The sequence below is a fragment of the Pristis pectinata genome, chromosome 1 (genome assembly GCF_009764475.1).
Source record: "Pristis pectinata isolate sPriPec2 chromosome 1, sPriPec2.1.pri, whole genome shotgun sequence".
NCBI lineage: Eukaryota > Metazoa > Chordata > Chondrichthyes > Rhinopristiformes > Pristidae > Pristis > Pristis pectinata.
The window spans coordinates 67,490,217-67,506,803 of NC_067405.1; the positions used below are offsets into that span (position 1 = coordinate 67,490,217).

Here is a 16,587-nt window from a genome sequence, read left to right on the forward strand (position 1 = left end):
GAATAAAAATGGTCATTGTGATATTACAATGTGAAGAGTGAAGCTTCAAAGTACAATTACTTGCCCTAACTTTCTCCCCCCCCTTTAGAACAGTTACTGGCAAACATTTCCAGGGGTGCAGTAGTCTTAGAATATGCCTAGGATGGGACACTATGCCAGTACATTTTCTGCAGGCATTGCCTGATTCTATTCTTGCCTGATGTTCATATATGAATTACCTGAAAGCTGTCACCTGCAGAAACCATAGTTCTTATTTCAGTGCAGAGGCATTGAAATCTATGAGAGCACACCAGATAAGACACACTGCTGTCTCCATGCTTTAGGGTAAGGGTTGGAAGCTCAGCTTCAAGTGAGGCAGCCATCTGTAAAAGCATTTGGCTGAAAGAAAAGCAATTGTTTCCCAAGATGCCAATTAGTCAGAATTATCTCACTCAACTTCACATTTTAAGCAACATGATGTAGCGGGTTCTTGTTATAAAACTGTGCAAGCTGTACAATCACATGAGCTGAATTCAGTACAAGTGGTCTTGATTTTAAAATTAGAACCAGTGCAGTCAAGATTGAACTGACAAAGCACCATTTCAAACAAATGATGGTGAAAATGGGAAAATTTTCCTCAGCAAACCATGGTCAATTTAAATTTTGAAGGCTGAAAATGACCATGTTTTTTAGAACAGGGTATCAAGGGATATGGAGCAAAGATAGGTAAAAATATTTGAGGAACAGATCAGCCGTGTTCTAACTGAGTGGCAGTATGGTTTCTATAATTTCAAGGACAATTCAAGTGAGGGTGTCCAGGATTGCATTTCATGGTGCAAAATGAGAACAGTTTTCTCCAATGAACCTGCACCAACAGCAACATACGAAATTGAAGCAAGAGTAAATCGCAGTTTTACCAGCCTAGTCCACCATTTAATAAGATCACAATAGATCCTTTGTCTCAATTCCATGTTTCTGCCTGATCCCCACATCCTTTGTCTGACTTTGTCAAAAATCTACTGCTCTCAGCTTTGAATATACACAATAACTGACTCCATCGACCTCTGAAGGAGAGAATTCCAAAGATTTACAACCTTCTGCATTAAAAGTAAGCTCCTTGTTTGAATTCTTGCCTATTCCTCTCAATCTAATCTCTCATGCTAATGGAAGTACCTTGGCAATTCCTCTTAGAACTCTGTCTCTCAATGTAATCATCTCAGAGAATATGGACCAATATTCCATAATCTCTCTTCAAAGGACAACTCCCCTCATGCCAAGAATCAGTACAATGAAATTATACTGAACTGATACCAAAGGAAGTTTTCCTTTCCTTGGTATAGAGACCAAAGCTGCCCACAGCACTCCAAATAAGGTCTCACAAAAACTCTACAACATATTGACAACACACAAGTTGGAGGAACTCAACTATGTAGGGAAATGGGCAGTCAACATTTTGGGTTGAGACCAGATGAAGGGTCTTGACCCAAAATGTTGACTGTCCATTTCCCTCCATAGATGGTGCCTAATGCACTGAGTTCTTCCAGCTGGTTGTGTGTGGCTCCAGATTCCAGCATCTGAAGTCTCATGTCAAGATATTGGCAAGACTTATTGACTTTGGTACTCCAAACCCTCCCTCCCCCGCATTGCAATAAAGGCCAACAGACCATTTTTCCTTCTTAACTGCTTGCATATTTATGTTCTGCACCTCCCAAGCTAGCATATCAAGATCCCTCTGTACACCAACATCTAGTAGTTTCTCACCGTTTAAACGAGTTATTATTTATTTTTCCTACCAAAGTGCATAACCTTACATTTTCTCATATCCCACCCTTTATCTTCTTTCCTACTCTTTTTGACCTATATAAATTTCAGAATAGATTTAAAGTAATTGGTAAAAGAATTATAGGGTGAATGAGGAAAAGGCTTTTCATCCAGAAGGCAGTAGGGATCTGGAATTTGCTGGTAGAAAAGGTGGTAGGGGTAAAAATCCCCATCACATTTTTTTTAAAGTACCTAAATGAGTATTTGAAGAGCTGTAATTTGCAGATCAAGTGCTGGAAGGTGGGATTAAATTATGTAGCTCATTTTCAATTGGCATTGACACAGTGGGCTGAATGACAGGTCACCTGTGTTGTTAATTTTCTCTGGTTCTTTTCGCAGACTAATTGAGTCTTCACTGCTCACCTCCCCATTTGTCCTTAAAACATTAGTAAACTTTGAAATGCTACATTCTCTCCTTTCAATTGTGCCATTAATTTGAAGTATAAATAGTTGAGGGCCCAGTAAGTGGCACCTGACAAGTTACAAATCTACAATCCATTAAAACAAAGAAAGAAATTAAAGCTACCAAGAAGTCGGCATTTCTTAATGCCAATTATTGAACAAAGGTATTATTTTTGTAGCAACAGCCTGACAAGTGCTCTGCATGAAGCTCAGGTGCCTGATCTCAAGGGGGAAATAGAACCCTAAAATGGCCAGCAAATTCCGTGGATTCCCCTTAACCCAATTTGCTTCCATCCCGATAGACTCGTACCTGCAAAGAAATTCTTACTCCTGTTCCCCATCCCTTAGTTTTGGTTTGTCAGGATTACTCGAGATAATGCAGTAAAAGATCGCGATTGTGGCACTCATTGGGTTTGGGAGACTGGAGGCTCTGGATTAGGATTGAAAGGTTTAAAAATGGGATTGAAATACTGATGAACTGGGACCAGGAAACTGAAGTATCTGCTTTGGCATTAGGAATGCTAACGTGGTGATTATGATTGGGACTGAAAAGATCTGGATTGGGATTTCTATAATAATGGACTGGAATTGAAAACTGGAGACCAAAAGATCTGGACTGGGATTTAGAAACTAATGGACTGGAATTGGAAACTGAGGGCACTTGGTTTGGGATACTGACAGATTGTGATTGGGACACTGAGGAACTGGGAGTGGGAATTGGAGACCAAATAAAAATGTGGCTTGGAAATTTGAAGTAACTGGATTGTAATTGTTATGCTGATTTATTGGGACAGAGATCGAGTCAACGGCAGATTCGGTTGATGGGGTCGGGCTCCAGGGTGGGATTGAGGGCAGCCCGGGCGGGGGCTGGGTATTTGGGCCCGGCCCGGGTTGCTGTGGAGACGGAGCTGGCGGGGCGGATCTGGCCTTGGAGGCGGGGTTGGGGACGTGTCCCTGCAGGAGGACGCGGCCCACAGCAGGGCGGGATCGGGCTCTAGCTGCAGCTCCGGCCGAGCCCGTGAGTAGGCCGAGGCCTGACGCTAGGCACCATGCTAGACTTCGCGATCTTCGCCATCACCTTCGTGGTGTTCCTGATGAGCGCCGTGCTCTACCTGTACCCGGTAAGGCTTAGAGCCCGGTCTTTCCCGTTCACCGGGGTTGCAACCGAGGGCCCACCAACCGGGGATTCCTCTACCGGCCTCTCCCCCAAATCCCACCTCCTTGCCTTCGCCATTGGTTTACATACTCGTCCCAATATCCTTTGAACTCCTGATCTTAGCTCGCAACTCATTAATGCATGATAACAGTTTATAACTTCTGCTTGAAAAACGCGATGATGCTGGAGGAACTCAGCAGGCCAGGCAGCATCCGTGGAGAAAGCAGGCGGTTAACGTTTCGGGTCGGGACCCTTTTGGCCCATAATGTCTGCACTGAACAGGATGCTGAATTAAGCCAAATCTGTACTGCCTGTACATGCTCCATTTCCTTCAGCCCTGCATATTCATGAAGAAGGGTCCTGACCCGAAACGTTGACCGTCTGCTTTTCTCCACGGATGCTGCCTGGCCTGCTGAGTTCCTCCAGCATCATTGTGTTTTTCATCTAGATTCCAGCATCTGCAGTCCTTTGTTTCTCTGTTATTACTTCTGCTTCCTTTGTTATTAACTTGTTAAAGGTTCACTTGCTCATTGTGAGTGGTTTCAGTAAACATTAAAGTTGCTGGTAGGTGGTGAAGGCAGAGACTGCAGACCTCTTGGGTTTGGAGATGGGCTCCTGGCCATGGTTATTTAAAAGACAAAACCTGCAAATGCTGGAAATCTCAAATGAAAACACAAAATGTTGGAGATGCTCATCAAGTCAGGCAGCATCTGTGGAGAGAGAAAAACAAAGTTAACGATGCAGGTTGATAACCTCTTACCAAATGTTGCTTGACTGATGAGTTTTTCCAACATTTTTGGATTTTATTCAAGCTACATTACCAGACTTGATCTCTGCTCTGTGTTATGATGATGGTAACCCCCACCCCTTCTCCAGTCCCCAACTATATATGTGGTCAGCAAGGGTTGAAGTCAGTCAAGTTCTCTTGACTGTACATATGCATGCCTGTGTGTACAAGTCTCTTGGTATGTATATGAATCTGCATGCATGATCTTACATGAATATGTGAGAGAGAAAGAGAGACTGTGTGCATCTGTAGTTGCATGATTACAAGGATACGAGTCTGCCTTTGTCAACAGCTGATGTCTGTATATATGCTTCTGTACATATGGCTGAATCTATTCAAACATAGATCAGTACAGCACAGAAACAGACCCTTTGGCCCACAGTGTCTGCACTGAACATGATGCTGAATTAAGCCAAATCTCTTATGCCTGTACATGCTCCATATCCTTCATTCCCTGCATATTCATGTCTATCTAACAGTCTCTTAAATTGAATATGCTTCTACCACGACTCCTGGCAGCCTGTTCCAGGCACCTACCGCTCTCTGTGTAAAAAAAACTTGCCCTGCGCATCTCCTTTAAGCTTTCCCCCTCTCACCCTGAATGCATGCCCTCTGGTACTTGACATTTCTACCCTGGGAAAAAGATTCTGACTGTCTACCCTATGAATGCTTCTCATAATTTTCTAAACTTCTATCAGGTTTCCTCTCAGCCTCCAGCACTCCAGAGAAAACAAGCTAAGTTTATCCAACCTGTCATAGCTAATACCCTCTAATCCAGGCAGCATCCTGGTAAACTCTTCTGCACCGTTTCCAAAGTCTCCACATCCTTTCTATAATGGAATGAGCAGAATTGCACACAATACTCCCAAGTGTGGCCTAACCAAAGTTGCAACATGACTTCCTGACACTTATACTCAATGCCCTGACCAATGAAGGCAAGCATGCCATTTGCCTTCTTTACCACCCAATTTACTTGTGTGGCTACTTGCTATTGCATGGTAGTGTAGCGGTCAGCGTAACGCTATTACAGCACCAGCAACCCGAGTTCAATTCCAGCCACTGTCTGTAAGGAGTTTGTACGTTCTCCCTGTTTCTGCGTGGGTTTCCTCCAGGTGCTCTAGTTTCCTTCCACATTCCAAAGACATATGGGTTAGGAAGTTGTGGGCATGCTACGTTGGCACCAGAAGCGTGGCGACACTTGCAGGCTGCCCCCAGAACACTACGCAAAAGATGTATTTCACTATGTGTTTCAAAGTACATGTGACTAATAAAGAAATCTTATTGTTTGTGCAAATATGCAAACTGGGTGCACACAAAAATATGCAAGTGCAAAGAATCAGATTTAGATGATTTTCATTATTTACGCATAAATTGCCTAGCTGTTTACAGCAGGGCTGTGCAGTTTGATGGAGGTTGATATCCTTAGAGCAATTCCCCATATCTGATTGCAGTGGTTGCATGTAAAATATATAATAAGTGTCTTGTGTTCTTGCAGCTGGTTCATCACTTGTCAATGATTAATGAGCCACCTTATGTGCATCTTTGAGCAAGGCAATGAAGGACTAGTGTCTTTGCTGTAAAAGCTTTAACAGTCATGTCTGTATTGAATTGGTTCCCTGTTTTTACATTAAATGAAGTTTTATATTTCTACTGGATGTGATAAATGGGAAAACCCAAGTGCTGGAAATGCCCTGAATTTGAAAAGAAGCAGTATACTTACTGTACTGTACAGTTGGAGAATTTGTGTTCTATACCAATGTACTTTCACAAGCATAACTGCATAAAAATAACTCATTGACTTCCTGGGATTTTGCCAATTTTCTTAAATTTGTGTTTTCTTGTTACCAAGTTTATTCACTTTGTATGAAATCCCAGCAACAAGTTTGTGCACAGCAAGGTCCCATAGATAGCAGTGAGTGACCAGATAATCTGATTTATTTGAGGGATAAACAACTGCCTGAACACCAGTGAAGTTAGAAAACACTTCTACATGCAAATCTAATAGGAATTAATGCTAAATTTTGTTAATCAATATTGTTAGGTGTGCAGCAGAAGCAGGTTTGTGGGGTTAGCACATATGAACTTATGGAAAGGCAGAAAAGGTTTGGAGCTAGGTGGCACACTCCTGTTCATACTTTCAAGTTTTGGTAGCTACAGGCCTATTAGTTTATGAACACTGGGTACAGGACTGTCATTGTTAATGTGGTTTTACATGAGTAGGTAGTGGTCCGTCACCATGTTACAGATTGGGTAATGGACAACCACTATAATTCTGGACACAGTGCTGGTAGATATCTATATGGTAATATGGAACTGCTTTGAGAACTGGCATTAACTCGATAGGCTGAATGTTCTCCTTCATTCAGTGTCATAAGGAAATACGAAGTGTGAAACAAATCTCGTTGCTGTTTGTGAGAGACAATGCATTGCACCAAATAGCTGCCACATTTCCATTATTACAATAGAGATTACACTTCTAAGGTACTTTTCTAAAAGTTGTTATAAATTGAGAGGTATGGCTGAAATATCCATACTCTGCACATCTGCCTAATTATTTACTTTAACCTCATGATACATGTGCCCTGTCTTCATTGGATCTCTTACACCATTTTTTTTCCATTCACGAGTTGTACATGTCACTGACAGGACTAGGGTGACAAACAGGACTTATTGTAAGACTCACCTGTAAGTGGGGAAATGAGACCAAGCCTGATTCTTATTCATTGAACCCGTGCTGGATCATATGTGGGTGAGTTCCTGCTAGGAATTGTATAACCTGACTAAAATTGCCATTCCTAGTAGAGCTCAATTCCTTGGAAGGGATGATGTTGGAATAAGTGCCTTCACATTTCATACCATTATTTGACTAGCAGTAAGAAAGGAGAGTTTGACATGTGTAATTTCTCTTCAGTTGCTTTATTCTCAATATTTATTCTGTGTTTTATTAATAGGCATCCAGGCAAGCATCTGGCATTCCAGGAATGACACCTACAGAAGAGAAGTAAGTCAACCTTCACTCTGCAGGCTAGACATTCTGTATAAAGTAAAAAGAAAAATGTTTTTCTCGTCTGGATGAGACAAAGCCCTTTAAAGCCAATGAAGTAATTTGAACTGTAATTTCTGTTGTAAAAATGGAAATCTGGCAGTTTTTTGGAGCACTGCAAGGACTCGCAAACAGCAGTGAGTGTCGTTTCATATTTCTTTATGATGTAGGAAGCCATTCAGCCCATCGAGTCAATGCCAGCTCTTGGAGCATTCCCATTTCCCCATTCATTTGCCTGTAATATATTCTCTGTCACATGACCATCAGGCCCACTCCTCTTCACCTACCACCCACCAACACTAGGGACAATTTACAGGAACCAATTATCCTACTAGCAGATACACATTCTGTCATCCTTGCACAGTCACCCCACTAACACCTGGGAATTTGTGCCTAAACTGGGAAAGCTATCCTACAGCTCAGTCGAGCAATAATGTAACATTCCTGTCAGTTGATGCCTCAGGCATCTCCATCATAGCATACAGGTGGTGATGAAGAAGCAGTTATGTGGCCTTAACTGCCTTCACCAGTGAATCCAGAATCCAAGGTCTATCAAACATGGGCCAAGGAAACTTGTTGATTGCCACTTACTACCGTTCCTCAGCTGGCGAATCAGCACTAATCCACGTCAAACACAATGAAGCAGCACTGAGAAGGAAAAGCACAGTGTCTGCCACAGTTGGTGGAATTTAAATGTCCATCACCATAAATGGCTCAGTAATGGAACTGGCTGAGTCCTGAAGGGAGCAGGTGCCAGAGTTAGGTGTGCAGCAGATTAAGTGAGGGAGAACCAACCTTGTCTTCACCAATCTGCTAGTTACAGTTCTTCGTAACAATAAGCGTAGGAGTGGCCACTGCACAGTCTTTATGGATGTAAGTATTCCAATGTATTGCGTGCAACAGTGGCACAGTTAGTAGAGCTGCTGCCTCAAAACACTAGAAACACAGGTTCAATCCTGACCTCCAGTGCTGTCTATGTGTGGAGTTTGCATGTTCTCCTTGTGACCTTGTGGGTTTTCTCCAGGTGCTCCAGTTTCCTCCCACATCCGAAAGACATGGTGGTTGGCAGGTTAATTGGCTGCTGTAAATTTCCCCTAGGGAGTGGTAGAATCTGGGAGTAGTTGACAAGAATGTAGCAAGAATTAAAAAATGAAATTAATACAGGATTAGAATAAAAGAGTGGTTGATAGTTGGCAAGGCCTAAGGGTACTGTATCTTTCTGTTACTTTCTGACTTATTTAATATTTAAAATCAATATTAATAGTTAAGTGCACAGTACTTACTCTGTTTCTTACTCTGTAATTGCCATCAAGCCAGGGACATGTTCAATAAGGAGGGTGGGAGAACATGTCAGGAGCAGCACCCAAGGTGAAGCTGCGACACAATACTATGTGTATGCTAATCACTGAAAGCAATATAGACAATGTTAGACGTCCTCACCGCCAAAAGTTCAAGTACCCTAGAGAATGAGGCTGGGGAAATAATTATTCGAAACGGAAGAAGAATTAAACAAGTATTTGGCATCAGTTTTTACAGTAGAATATGCTGCAAGCATCCTATGCTAAATGACGATAAATCCCTGGACCAGATGGCTTTCATCCTGGGATTCTAAAAGAGGTATCTACAGAGATGGTAGTTGCATTAGTTATGAGCTTCCAAAAGTCCTCAGATTCTGGACAAATGCCAGAGGATTGGAAAACTGCCTACGTGACAGCTCCATTCAAAAAGGAGGGAGCGAGAAAAAGATAACGGTAGACTAATCAGCCAAATAATTGATGGAAACATGTTAGAATTAATTATGAAGGAAGTAATAGCGGCACATTTGGAAAGTTGTATCTAATCAAGCAAGTCAATATGGTTTCATGAAGGGAAAATCGCATCTGTCCCAATTTTTTGGCGTAATCTTGACAGAGGGGATCCAGTAGGTATATTTAGCCTTACAGAAGGAATTTGACAAGGTGCCTCACTTAAGTTGAGTAACAAAGTAAGAGTACGTGGTGTTGGAGGTAGTGTATTGGCATTGATGGAAGATTGGCCAATGACAGGAAGCAATGAATACAGTTAAGAGGTCATTTTCAACCTGTGGCCAATAGGGGTATGATGGGACCAGTGTTGGGACTGCTGCTCTGTACAATATTTGTATAAAATAATGACTTGTAGGAAGGAAGCAAATGTGCAGAAGCCAGATTTGTAGATGAGACAAAATAGAAGTGAAGGTAAACTGTGAGGAGGATTTAAACAGTTCAGAGAGGTATTGGCAGGTTAGGTGAGTGCGTGAAAATTTGGCAAATGGATAGCATAATATGGAAGAAAGCGAAGTTGTTCACTTTGGAATTAAGAACAAAAGAACAGAGAAGTATTTAAAAAGAGAAAAATCTGCAAAAAGCTGTGACACGTGGATTTGGAGGTCCTTGCTCATGCACGAATGCAGCAGGCAATAGGGAAGGCTAATGAAAGTTGACTCCTATTTCAAGGAGGACTGAATATAAAAGTAAGGAAGTCTTACTGCAACTGTAAAACACATGAGTGAGACCATATCTTGAGTACTGTAAATAATTTTGGTCCACCTATTTAAGGAAAGATAGAATATTTCATTGGAGGTGGTTCAAAGAAGGTTCTGGGGGAGTTTCCTATGTAGAAATGTTAAGCAGGTTCAGCAAAAAGAAAAGATTTGAGTTCGAGAAGAACGTCTTAGAGATAACAAACAGTGTGTAATGGCATTAAGTATTTATAATCAGCCAATAAACTGTGCTGAGGGCAGTTCTGATGTGGGTGTGGACGCAACTTGGATGTCTGCTGACAATATACTTTTGAGAATCGTAATTTGGTTAGGTTGGTTTCAAATTCCCATTGTGCCATGGGTTTACCTGCACCAAAAGATGGATTGGAAGGGCTTTGACAGACTTTACTTGAGAGGCCTCCAACTAACCAGAGACTTTGCTCCTTCAGTCTGGCTTGGAATTATGGCCGAATTCTAAAGGTAAAATGCCCAGAATAACTAATATATGCTACGTGAAGGAACATGGCATGCTGTTTGAAATGAATTGGCTTGTGAAGTCAGTCTCTGGGTAAATGACTTGTGCCCTCTCACTTCGTTCCACTTCCCTCTTTCTCTGTGAATAGGAGAGAAGCTGTCATATGAATGATGACCTCAGAATTCATCCTTGAACAAAACAAAATTGCTGAAAAAAGGCCTGGCAAAAATAAAAGCCCTTCATCAGAATACTTTATTATTGTTTACTGTGCTCCTCACATGACTCGAAATTAAAACAGTCTGTATTGGCAACATTGTGTCAGCCCTTGAGTTGAAGGGAGTATGTCAGGCTCATGGCAAACAGTCACAATATTCAGGAAAGATTGTTCAAACACTGGAAGATTCAGAAATGACAGACACCACACCAACTTCTCCCAAAGTTGAATAGAATATGGGGTGACTGGAGGACAGTCATAAAGTATGTGCTTCAAATCGATCACTCAGGTGTTGGTATTGTTTGACATTGCTGTTCCTAGTCTGGTGTCCCTGTATCCAGCTGTTTTAATAAAACACTAATAAAAAGGGAAAGTTACATTCCTAAAGTGCATCTCACTATTTCAGAATTTCCCAAGTGCTTTACAACCACCCAAGTAATTTTGAAATCACTGTTGTGATGTGGAATCTATGGCAGCCAGTTTGAACATAAGCTCCCCAGAACAGCAATTTTCATTTGAGAACTTGCATTATGAGTAAACAGTCATTGGTGATTATTCCTCTTCTATTCAAAACAGTGCCATCAGGTCATTTGAGTTGATTTTATATCAGCATTTCCCACTGGCCTGCCCAAAGCTTAGGTCCCCATCTCCTGCCTCCCAGATCCCCATTTTTCTTGCTTTATCTGATGGCAACTATTTGTTCCAACTCCTCAGGGATGGGAATCTTCCAGATATTGTGAGCACTGGCAGTCTTCATCAATTCCTGGTTAATCTTCATGAAAAGTATGGATCCATTGCATCTTTCTGGTTTGGGCGACGGCTGGTGATCAGTTTGGGTTCCTTGGACCTCTTGAAAGAGCACATCAATCCAAACCGAACATGTAAGTACTGCTTACGTTTTGTAGAGTGTGGATAGATCATGGCACAACTCGTCAGGAGGCAGCAGAACAATGTTAGGCCAACAGTCTCCACTTTCAAATCAATTAACCATTCAGGGTTTGATGCAAGGAAAAGATTTAAGAAACAGAATCTAATCAAGATTGGTAAATATTTTGGAATGACAGGTACCAGAATAAGTTACAGGCTGGAATGAAATCTAGGGCTTTTGAATAACAGATACCTGTGAGATGGGATCTCAGAATGGCTCAGACATTACATATATTTAGGAATGCTGGAATCCAAGCAATAGGCTTGGTTGCTGTCTGTAAACTAGATATGCCCACAGGCTTTGTAGTAAGAATCCAAGATGGTATTTGTGCCTGGGAATACCATCTAGCCCAAGGTACTGAGGCCAATTTTGGTGGCCCACCTTCTGAACCAGAGTAGGCTGTTAAAATGGTATAGGTCAAAGCTTGAGTCATGGTTCAACATTATACTAGTCACTGAAAAACATAAGAAATGTGTATACATACATCAAGAGCAAGAGGATAACTAGGGAGAGGGTAGGATCACTTGAGGATAAAGGAAGAAACATATGCTTAGAGGCAGAGGATGTAGGCGAGGTCCAAAATTAGTATTTTGCATCAGTATTTACCAAGGAGAGGGATGTGGAAGATAATGAGATCAGTGTGGAGCATGCTAATATGCTAGGGCATTTTGAGATAAGGAAGCAGGTGGTTTTGGGTCTCTGAAAGAACATTAAGGTGGATGAATCCCCAGGGCCTGATGGAATATACCCCAGGTTATTGAGAGAGGCAAGAGGAGATTGCTGGGGCCTCGACCAAGATCTTTGTGTCCCCTCTAGCCATAGGCAAGGTCTGAGTGGACTGGCAAGTGGCTAATGTTCCATTATTTAAGAAGGGAAATGAGGATAATCCTCGAAACTGTAGACTGGTGAGTCTCACATCAGTGGTAGGGAATTGATTGGAGAGGATTCTTAGGGATCGGATTTATGAACAGTTGGAAAACCATGGCCTAATTAGGGATAGTCAGCATGGCTTTGTGAAGAGCAAGTCATGTCTTAGTTGATTGAGTTTTGAGGAGGTGATGAAGGTAGAACTGGATTTTGTCCACATGGATTTTAATAAGGCGTTTGACAAGGTCCCTCATGGGAGGCTCAACAGAAGATTAAGATGCATGGGATCTACACGACTTGGCTGTTTGGATTCCGAATTGGCTTGCCATAGAAGGCAGAGGGTAGTGATCAATGGGACTCATTGTGGCTGGAGGTCAAAATATATAAACGACCTGGATGAAAATGTAGATAGCTGGGTTTGTAAGTTCGCAGACAGTACAAAGATTGGTGGTGCTGTGGATAGCATAGAAGATTGCCAAAGGATACAGTGGGATATAGATCAGTTGCAGATATGGGCAGAGAAATGGCAGATGAGTTTAATTTGGCTAAATTTGAAGTGTTGCTCTTTGGGAGATCAAATATAAAAGGGACAGTACACTGTTAATGGCAAGACCCTTAACAGTGTTGATGTACAGAGGGATCTTGGGCCCAAGTCCATAGCTCCCTGAAAGTGGCTGCACAGGTTGATAGGGTGGTAAAGGCAGCATATGGCATGCTTGCCTTTATTAGTTGAGGCATTGAGTTCAAGAGTTGGGAAGTTATGTTGCAGCTTTATAAAACTTATAGGCTGCATCTGAAGGATTGCATTCAATTCTGGTCACCTCATTATAGAAAGAATGTGGAGGCTTTGGAGAGGGTGCAGAAGAGGTTTAATTTTTTATTCCAAAATAAACTTCATTCGTAATAAAAAAACAAACTATATACAATAAAACAGTGCAAGCCTTTACATTCTTGTACACATCATTCATTAGTGTTACCTTTTTATGTTAAAAAAACAGCACTGATGCCACACATGTGGCTCCCTGGGGGCTACCCAGTCCCGTATTTACAATATTTAGGAGCTTTCTCGCCTGACCCCACCCCTCCCTCTCCAGTGGCAGAAGGTGGTTTACCAGGTCTTCCACTAACACTCTCCTTCGCCTGGCTGAACTTGTCCTCACCCTAAGCAACATCCACTCTCACTTTCTACAGACCAAAGGTGTAGCATGGGCCCTAGCTATGCCTGCCTTTTTATTGGTTACGTTGAACAGTCTCTGTTCCAAGCCTACTCTGCCCCACTCCTCAACTCTTTCTCTACTATATTGACAACTGCATCGGTGCCACCTCTTGCACCCATGTGGAACTCGACAGTTTCATAAGTCTCACCACTAATTTTCACCCGGTGATCCAATTCACTTGGACTATTTCTGATACCTCTCTCTCCTTTCTCAATCTCTTCATCTCCATTTCAGGAGATTCATTATCCACTGACATCTTCTACAAACCCACAGCTGCCTTGATTACAGCTCCTCTTACTGTGTCTTGCAAGGACGCTATCCCTTTCTCCGCCTCCACTGCATTTGCTCCCATGATGAGGCTTTCCACTCCAGGACATCAGAGATGTCCAACTTCTTTACTAACTATGGCTTCCCTCCTACTGTGGTCAAGAGAGCTTGCACCCGCATCTCTGCCACTTCCTGCACCTCTGCTCTCACCCCCACCTCTCCCAGACCCAACAGGGATAGGGTCTTTACATTTCATCCCACCAGCCATTCCAACACATCATTCTCTGCCACTTCCGCCATCTCTAACAGGACCCCACTACCTAGCATATCTTCCTCTTCCCCACCCATTTCAGCCTTTCGTAGGGACCGCTCTCTCTGTGACTCCCTAGTTCACTCCTCCCCTATCCCGCTCCCACCCTGGGGACTTTCCACTGCCCCCACCATAGGTGTAACACCTGCCCCTACACCACCTCCATCCAGAGACCCAAACAGTCCTTTCAGGTGAGGCAGAGATTTACCTGCACCTCCCCTAATATCATCTACTGCATTCGGTGCTCCAGGTGTGGCCTCCCCTACATTGGCAAGGCCAAATGCAGACTAGGTGACCATTTCGTAGAACACCTGCACTCTGTTCGTAACTGCGATCTGCATCTCCCGTTGCCAGTCACTTCAACTCCCCATCCCACTCCATCAGTGATATGTCAGTCCTCCTCCACTGCTGGGAAAAGTCCAAACACAAACTTGAGGAACCATATTTTCCATCTTGGGACCTTACAGCCTAACAGGATGAACATTGAGTTCTTCCACTTTAGTAAACCAACCCCTCCCCCCACCTTGCCTTCCCCCCCCCCCCCTTTCCTAGCCTCTTTTTTTCTCCTCGTTTTTTTCTCTCTCCTTTTCCTCTCCTGTCCTCCCGCCCCCTCCTCTCCTCTCCCCCCATGCCGCCTGCCTGCACACCTTTGACCCATCCCCCGGTGAATCCGCTCTTCCCTCCTTCCCTGCATCTGCCTATTCACTATCTCTTACCTACATCGACCTGTCACCATCCCGCCTCTCTTTTGTCTACCTATCACTGCTCTTTCTCCCCCCTATATATTGGGCTTCCCCTTTCCCTATCTTCAGTCCTGAAGAAGGGTCCTGACCCGAAACGTTGACCGCCTGCTCTTCTCCACAGATGCTGCCTGACCTGCTGAGTTCCTCCAGTATCTCGTCTTTTTCATCTAGATTCCAGCATCTGCAGTCCTTTGTTTCTCTAGTATTACCAGGGTGTTGCCTGGATTGGAGGGCATGTGCTGTAAGGAGAGGTTGGACATACTTGTTTTTTTTCCTCTCTGGAGTAACAGGTGTTGAAGGGAGAAGTTTAAAAGATTATGAGAGGCATAGATAGCGTAGACGCCAGTATCTTTTCCCCTGGGTCAAAATGTCTAATACTAGAGGGTATGCATTTAAGGTGAGAAGGGAGTAAATTCAAACAAGATGTGTGGAGCAAGTTGTTTTTTTATTACAGAGAGTGGTGGGTGCCTGGAATGTACTGCCAGGGGTGGTAGTGGAGGTAAATATGATAGAGGTGTTTAAAAGCCTCTTAGATAGGCACATGGATGTGCCAAGAATGGAGGGATATGGACGTTGTGTCGGCAGAAGGGATTAGTTTAGTTAGGCATTTAATTACTAGTTTAATTAGTTTGGCACAACATCATGGGCTGAAGGGCCTGTTCTTGTGCCGTACTGTTCTATGAAAGTCAAGTTGCCCACTTTACTGTTTTAACTTCTTCTCACCTCCATTTAGCTGACCCATTCGAGACAATGCTGAAATCGCTGCTAGGATACCAGGCTGGGTTTGGAGGTAGTGCTGCAGAGAGTCATGCAAGGAAGAAAGTTTACGAGGCTGCAGTGAATAAAGCAATCGAGAGCAACTTCACTGTTATTCTGAAGGTAACTAGAATCAGGACTATTCAAACAATCCCTGTGCCAATCCTTGTTGACCTCTTCAATACAATTCCCTTTCCTCATTGAAAGACATCATTTTGCAATTGGAGAAAATTTCTTTAGGATACATCATTGTTAAGTATTACCTGTAAACTCTGAGCTGTTCTCTACAGCTTTTTCACTCCTTAAAAATGTTGGTCTTTCCTAATTGTCATCACACAAAGAATTTGCACCTATAATGTAGTAAATATTCCAGAATTCCTCAGGAGAGCTTTTAACTGTTTCACAACAATTGGTGCAAATCTTCCTAGTACATTTGACAGTTTCTGTTTCATTTCCTGCATTATTTGTAAAAAAAATTATTGCCAAAGTATTTAATGTCTGCTTGAAAGACACCCTCCACAATTACATTCCCTTCTTCATCCCACATCATTTGCACATTCAGGAGTGATAGTTTATCTTTTTAGCTATTCATAAAAGCTTTTGCTATTTCCTTTCTCATTATCTGCAAGGCTTTTTATGTGTTTCTTACAGCTATTCCCATTCCCCCTTTTCTCCTTCTCTTAATGATTTCTGTATTGTTTGTTCACCCAATAAAAACTCTGTTCTGTGGTCTAGTTCATTTTACATCTTGTTTATCTGCAAAATTTATCTTTTAATATGCCTCCTATATCAAGGATTGCTACTTTTGGCCCTTGAGACAGAGAGCAACTGGTATCTCAGAATGGATTAGAGAATGTTTATGAGCAATAGAAGAACAGGTATTTGATAATGGAACTGCCTGTGTGTGCGTGTGTGCGCAGGAGTGGGGTGGATCTCCACAGTTTAACATCTGGCTCACCAGGTGATGTTTACTGTGCTCCTTTCCCACTCACCATGGCCCTGGTTCCTGTGCTCCCTTTCCACGCAACAAGGTCACATGAACATTTATTATCGTACTGTGTAATATATTTTTTAAAAAGTGAATTAAAGGAGTGTTGAGGTATTCATAGAAATAATATCCAA

The 16,587-nt window shown here is 42.5% G+C and overlaps 1 protein-coding gene across 1 annotated transcript in view; it reads left to right on the top strand.

Moving 5' to 3' along the window:
* Positions 1 to 2,962: 2,962 nt before the first annotated feature.
* LOC127570995 (cytochrome P450 20A1) overlaps positions 2,963 to 16,587 on the top strand; it is a 32,339-nt gene continuing 18,714 nt past the window's right edge. The window contains exons 1-4 of the mRNA XM_052016970.1: positions 2,963 to 3,323; positions 7,097 to 7,146; positions 11,092 to 11,258; positions 15,443 to 15,588. Of these exons, the coding sequence (XP_051872930.1) occupies positions 3,252 to 3,323; positions 7,097 to 7,146; positions 11,092 to 11,258; positions 15,443 to 15,588 (435 nt within the window). The 5' untranslated portion in view covers positions 2,963 to 3,251. The remainder of the gene's footprint in view (positions 3,324 to 7,096; positions 7,147 to 11,091; positions 11,259 to 15,442; positions 15,589 to 16,587) is intronic.